The sequence below is a fragment of the Dipteris shenzhenensis genome, chromosome 6, assembly GCF_047967505.1.
Source record: "Dipteris shenzhenensis isolate YYH24624 ecotype China chromosome 6, Dip_SZ_1.0, whole genome shotgun sequence".
Lineage (NCBI taxonomy): Eukaryota > Viridiplantae > Streptophyta > Polypodiopsida > Gleicheniales > Dipteridaceae > Dipteris > Dipteris shenzhenensis.
In genome coordinates, this window is record NC_141601.1 from 53,098,655 (window position 1) to 53,105,824 (window position 7,170).

Genomic DNA, 7,170 nt, shown 5'->3' on the forward strand with positions numbered 1-7,170 from the left:
ATCGCGGCAAAGGCGCCACATCAGTATGGGCAACAGTACGGTCAGCCATCCTAGTCGGTCTATTATGAGGCCCAAGGGGGCCTATAAAAGGCATCCCCTTGGCCTTCATTTCACATCCACTCCTCAGACCTTCAAGCCTTCAGAGCAGCACAGCCCAGGCCTCCCCGCAGCAGACCAACAAGGTAGCCTCAACCTCTTCAAGGATCTCACCTCCTCTAGGTATTCTAGTCTTTCAGTTTTGCAGTGAGGGTTTCAGCCCCGTCATACACTTGTATTCAGCCCTTTAGGCATTCGTTATTCAATTGTATCTATTTCCTCTTCGGAAGTCCACTACATTCTCTCCCTCTGATTCTCTCACATCCACAGCATCACTTTGTGTATGGAGAGCATCATCTTGCAATTGCAGTTAGTATTGAGCAGGAAAGAGAATGAGGATAGTCTACATCCTGCTACATTGGTATCATAGCTTCAAATTCTTTCCTGAGGCAGAGGGTTGAGCTTCAGATTCTTTCCTAACAGAGGGTTATCCTACATTTGTTTTGTTAAATTTTGCGTGTACCACGGACTAGCGGTAGTACCATACTCCATTAGCCGCTCCCTGCCTTACTTCATTGCGCATCGGGCCGGCTCCCGTCTTCACCCATAGGTCTTTACACCTTGCGGTGTGAGGGGAAAGTTCGTTCAAAAGTCAAGAGGTCAGGGACAGCCCCATCATTTATGGTCCATACAAGATCCGGTAAGGACACCATGAGCACCAATGAGCAGACCAACACAGGGGGGGAGGGTTCGGTGCCTCCCCCACCACAAAACCCTGCAGACACTTCCATGTCTACCATGACAGCCATGTTGCAGGCTATGATGCAGATGCACCAACAACAGTCCGAAGCTCTCTTCACCCGCATGACCCAACTTCAGAAGATGCGGGAAGATCATGAGCAGGCCACCAAAGGCTAGCTCGGGAGGCAAAAGAAGAACGCGATTGAAAAACTCGGGAAGCAAAATAAGAACGCGATCGAGAAGCTCAAGAAGCCGAAAGGGCAACTCGGGAAGCAAAAGAAGAACGCGATCGAGAAGCTCGAAAAGCCAAAAGGGCAGCTCGAGAAGCAAAAGAAGAGCGCGATCGGAAAGCTCGAGAAGCCGAAAGGGCAGCTCTAGAAGCAAAAGATGAACACGATCGAGAGGCTCGAGAAGCCAAGGAACTCCGAGACCGCAAGGCTTAGAAGGCTAAGGAGCTCCGAGAATATACTGCTTGAGAAGAGAAGGAAGAACAGGCTCTACTTCGAGACCAAAGGGGGGAAAAAAGGAGAGACTTCTACCTCCAGCCAAGCCTTCTTTTCCGAGGAAGCTCAACTTCACACGGTACAATGGTAAGCACGAACCCTCAGTGTTAACTTCATGGCTCAATCAGTTCGAAAGTTATTTTTCAATGATGCCGACGAAGGACAACGAGCGGTTCATCTTGGCATCCATGCACCTCATAGGCGATGCGGTCATCTGGTGGATCAAGTGGCAGAAGAACCACTATGATGCAGACAAGGAGACACCTTTCTACAACTGGACAGAATTCATGAAAGATCTTCGATCACGGTTCCTACCACCACAGTACCTGGGCAAGCTCCAGGGTCAGTTCTATGAGCTACGCCAGGGAGACACCGAGACTTTGAATCATTATGCCAATAAGTTCACTCAGGTGTTTATACAATTGCAGCTAGAGGAGCATCAGAAGCTGAGCAAGTTCCTTCATGGGCTGCGATCAGACATCCAGTGGTACGTCCGTAGTTTTCGACCACGGGACTATGAGGGTGCATACGAGCTTGCTCAGAACTTTGAGCTCAAGCACAAGGGTCAAGGACCCACGCCGTTCAACAGTAAGAAGCCCCTGGAGTCCTTAGCAGCCATAGATGGAGGAAAGAAGGCTAGCACGGGGCAACAGAAGAACAACTGGCCAGCAAAAGACAGCAACGGCTATGGAGGGTACTTGGATGCAGCCACCTGAACAACCTATGCCAAAGAGAACCGTTGCTTCTTTTGCCATGAACAGGGGCACAAAAAGCAAGATTGCCGGCATTTCAAAAAGCAGCAAGCCAATGGATCCACATCCAATTTCCATGCACGGGCCCAGCCCCTTTGCTGGTCTGTGGGCCGACTTGGTTGGCAAGCCCAACCAGCCCCTATATAAGGGCAAGGGGCCAACCACCCTTGCTCCTCTCTTTGCCCCTTCTGTCCTCCATGTAGTACTGCTGGTCCTGCATCTGTTCAGGCATGTTCCAACCCTTAGATCCTGCTCTAGCCATCCACTGCCAGCATCGCCATACAGTTGTTGTTGGTCCACGCCATCATTGCCAGGTATGCTGTGAGGTGTGCTGCCACATGGCAGTCTATTTGCTGCCCATGTGGCAGCCCCATAGTTCTCTCTCTCTCTCTCTCTAGGAATGATGCCCACATGGCAGCCACAATTCTGCCCATGTGGCACTCTTCCAAACCCTCCCCAATGCTCTCCTTACATGGGGGCTTACAAATGGGGAGGTCACCTATCCATTTCCAACATCCTTTGTTCTCGAGGGTACTGGGGGTCTGATGATGAGTCCATCCTCCGATACTCTCAAAAAGTGGTCGTGATAGAACTGGATCTTGGTGGCAACTCCTGACCACCCCCAAGTTGAGATGTATGGAGCTGGAGGAGATCTAACCGTATGATACAATTAATCTCATCACGTGGGATCAACACGATCAGTGCATCCATACTGTACTGAAAGGAGGGAAGCTGGTCCATCTAGATACCGTGGTAGGCAAACCATACCATACTTTATCAACCTTGCTCTATGATATCTGTCTAGATGTAGCATCATTTCCAGGAAGCTGGGTGTGCCGTTGGAGTATATGAAGGAATCCATCGCGTGAACCACCATCGTTGAACACCGACACGTGTATTGTCGGAAGATGCCTCCTCTTGGCACAAACCGTCTCATTATGATCACTCGAAACCTGAAGTGCAAGCTCCCAAGCAACATGCGCATGGCAAACTCCTCTGGTCTGGTCCTGTACTGATATCAAAATCCAACTGATCTGCCATGGTTACAAGATCCGCTATCCTCTGTGGTAATTACATCACCATGCTACATAGCCCCCTCTCTGAGGTCAAATCTGGTAGACGGACACCAATGAACCACTACGCTCCACAAACGACGGGCATCCAGCAACTCACTAGGAGCAAAACTACAGTGTCCAAAATCTTGCATTGGCAATCACCTCATCCGACCCATCCAGATGTCCAACATCTTATCATACATAGCACTAATGGAGAAGGCTAATCAAAAAATAATCCACATTCTCTTCATTCAAGCTACGACTACTTGTGAAGACTATATAATTTTATTTTAGTCTCTCCCAAACAAGTATTTCCAAGCAAAAAATGCTTACAAGCTAGCTGATAGTGCAACACACCACTTAAGATAGAACAACAGCATGAACATGGACAAAAACTTCAAAAGGAGAACTTTGCATGTCTGCTAAAACGGCAAGAAATATATCTAGATGAATCTAGCAATGTGCCAAAGCTCATCCTCTGAAAACTCAACACAGTGCAGTTTCAATCTCATGATAGTCACTCACAAGGTTGAAAACCATAAACTCCATCACACATTGCAGGGACTAGCTACTATAGCATCCCCTTGATGTCTCAGCGCCCAATGCTGGGTATAGACCTTGAGCATCCATTTATATACCTAGATGAATCCAGGAACATTCCCAAACTTATCCTCTAAAAACACAACATAGTGCAGTTTCAATCTCATGATAGTCACTCACAAGGTTGAAAACCATAAACTCCATCATGCATAGCAGGGACTAGCTACTATGACATCCCCACTGACGTCATCAGCGCCCAACAGTGGATGTAGACCATAGTATAGAAGGTCTTTGTACTGAGTTTCTGTGAGGACCAGATCAAGAAGAGCAAAGGTGACAAGAGGGGATACAGACTTCAGCAGTATGCCCACACAACAAATAATGTTCAAGGAATCAGAGGGCAGAAAAGGCATTAGCATCGAGAGAAGTTGATGCCAAGATATGCCTAGAGCTCAAGGCGAGAGGGAGGCAAGGAATAAGAAAGAGCTGCAAAGGAGATGCCAAGCATGAATGCACAGAGCTAAGGTGGATAGAGCACTCTCTCCAAAAAAATATTATAGCATGCAAGAGCCATCGAAAGATGCTGAGCCAAAATGTCTGTCTACATACCTTTAACCACCAGAAATCGAATTAAAAACTATAACTACCTATCTTTTAATGGAGCACTCATTTGGGTACATTCACATCTCCTGCTATATTGCATAGGATTTCATGGCTGCATTAGATACCAGCCTATCAATTAACCAATTTCAACTAAATTATAAGACGAGTGCAAAAACAGATGCCGAAACCCTGGTCACGTATAATGCACACCTTGGCCATTTCTGAGCAGTCCAAACATGAAGCTCTCCTCCCAACCCAATACACTTGCATCTGCCAATTTTCAACGAGCTGTGCTTCATACGCGTTAGTGACTAGTCCTGTGATTTTTTAGCTCGGGATAAGCTTGAATCAGCCTTCGCGAGGACATCAAGTAGCTTCTTGTATATCTCAGTCATGGAACCAGGACCCTGCATTACCTTGTCGCCCAAAATCTGGCAGGCAGATTGTATCTTATCTGCCTTAGCAAGTGACGTTGCGATCACACCATATGTCACATCATCTGGACTACAATTCCTTTCCACCATCAAATCTAGCACCTCGAATGCCTCAACTACATCAGCAGCCATACAAAGACCACCAATACAAGCAGTAAATGATATTACATTGGGACTACAACCCCTATCCCACATCTCCGTCAAAAGCTTCCCTGCCTCTGGTATTCGATGTGCCTTGCAAAGACCAACTATTAAAATGTTGTAGACGACAACATTCCATGTGCAGCCTCTTTCCTCCATCTTCTTAGCAAGCTCGAGTGCCTCCTCCAAATAGCGAGCTCTACGAAGCCCATTCATTAGTATGCTATAAGTCACCACATCTGGCTTGTGACCCTTTTCTATCACATCTACTAGAGTCTGATAGGCTTCAACTAAAGAAAGTCCCTTGCAAATATTCTCCATGATGCTATCATAAGGGGCAGCACTGCTCTTTACCATCTTCTCAAACAATTGACTTGCTGGCTCCAGTCTGCCTGCTCTACAAAGAGCAGAAAGCAGTGTGTTGTAAATCCAGACATCTGGAACACAGCCAAACGCATTCATCTTCTCCAGTACTTTAAAACATTTGTTGACATCGCCTAGCTTGGCAAAATAGTCCACCAATATAGAGAACGTAGGAGTAGTGGGTGCACAATCCTCGTCCTTATTATATTTCTCCTCCATAAAATTTATGATCTTAGCCGCATCATCTATTCTGCCTGCTTTGCAGAATCCATCTATCAAGGTATTATAAGTGACAGAGTTTGGTCCGCAATCCCTAGAAGCCATAACATGTATAAGTTTGGTAGCCTCGTCAAAACGAGATGCCTTGCAAAATCCACTCATCAGAGCATTGTAAAAGGGAGTATCAAGGTCCACATTACGTTCCACAGCCTCGTTAATGAGCCACTGAGCTTCGGCAAGTTTGCCGACATCGCAAAATCCACAAACAACGGTCGTGTACGTCACCTTATCAGGGATGAATCCTGCTTCTGTCATCTCTTTTACGAGTTCAAGAGCATCTTCCAGCCTTCCAACCCTACAGTACCCATCGATCAGAACAGTGTAAGCGATTTTGTCAGGCGAAGAGCCCGTATGCACCATCTCTTTAAAAAGCTCCTCGGCCCTCTTGATGTACTTGGCTTTCACAAAACAATGGAGGAGGATAGTATATGAGAAAAGCGAGGGCTGACAGTCAACACTTTTCATATGCTGGAACGTTCTCTCGGCTTCCTGCAACATGCCCAAGCGACCGTAAATCCTGATCAGGGTATTGAACAATTTCGCATCCCCAGCTATTCCTTGGTTTTGCATGTCCGCTAGACAGCGCGAAATACCACGGACATCTTGCGCCTGGCCCAAGACGTCTATAAGAGTAGTGTAAGACTTGACATTGTGCCTGTAGTTTCGTTGCTGTCCCGCCCAGCCGAAAAAACCTGTAGCAACGGCCGCACTGGCAGCACGTTTCAGAACTACGCGAACAAGGTAGGGTGAGACACTGGCAGCAAATGGACTGAGTGCTTCATTGAGGAGCGGGCCGGGCGAACCTCGTTCAAGGATCTGCAGGATTTGCTCGATGGTCTTCCAATCCTGGAAGTGATTCCATTGCTCCAAGTTTTTCTTCCTCGATCGACTGTTGGGACGTCGAAGGCCATAGCCAAACTCAAGACCAAAAGCACCTCCATGGATACTCTTTCCCCGTAGATTTCCCCGTGCGACTGCACAAAAACATGTTCGACGGGAGGAAAACATGGTGGGAAGTAGAGGCTAGAGCTTGGTGTTGCCATGAGCAGACGAGGAAGGACAGTCATCGCTCATCTCCTTAAACCCTTGACGATCCTTAAACCCTCACTTCATCATCCAAGAACTTGAATCTCTCCCTTCCCACAAACAAATCCTTATACCTACTCACCGAGTATCATACTCGGCGGTCGCCTCTCATTCGTGTTGCTATGGGTGTCCACAGCCCTTGGGCGACGGCGCCCACCAGGGGGAGGGAGGTGGGCGTGCCGGACACCCTTCGTTCCCTTCACGCCCATAACTCATGCCTCACCGTGTATTGGTCCCTTCTCATTCGTGCTGCTGTGGGTGTCTAGAGCCCTCGGGCGCCTGAGGGAGGGAGGTGGGCGTGCTAGACACCCTCTCCTTCATGCCCACAACTCAATATCAAGTGATTTTGAGCCACATCATCACTCGAACTCCCTTGTTGCAAAGTTGGGCATCCGGTTGGTGTGAACCCAGCCTTCGGTAGGATTCAAGGAATGTCTTTGCTCTCAAATCCACTTCTTCCTCGGTAATTCGATATGAGTAATAAGTGGCAACTTCTTGGGAAATCCCCTATTAGGGTGATTCCTTTTTTAAATGGTTGGATACCTAATTCCTCAGAACGTGAGTGGCAGGACCCTCGAGATATTCTCTTTGCTACTCCAATTGCTCTCTCCCAACTTGGATTGGGCGCCAATGCGTT

At 47.6% G+C, this 7,170-nt stretch overlaps 1 protein-coding gene across 1 annotated transcript in view; it reads right to left on the reverse strand.

Moving 5' to 3' along the window:
• The window catches only part of LOC147901335 (uncharacterized), a 45,219-nt gene extending 38,643 nt beyond the window's left edge, over positions 1 to 6,576 (reverse strand). The window contains exon 1 of the mRNA XM_087375453.1: positions 4,441 to 6,576. Coding sequence (XP_087231579.1) covers positions 4,542 to 6,455 — 1,914 coding nt within the window. The 5' untranslated portion in view covers positions 6,456 to 6,576 and the 3' untranslated portion in view covers positions 4,441 to 4,541. The remainder of the gene's footprint in view (positions 1 to 4,440) is intronic.
• Between the last annotated feature and the right edge of the window lie 594 nt (positions 6,577 to 7,170).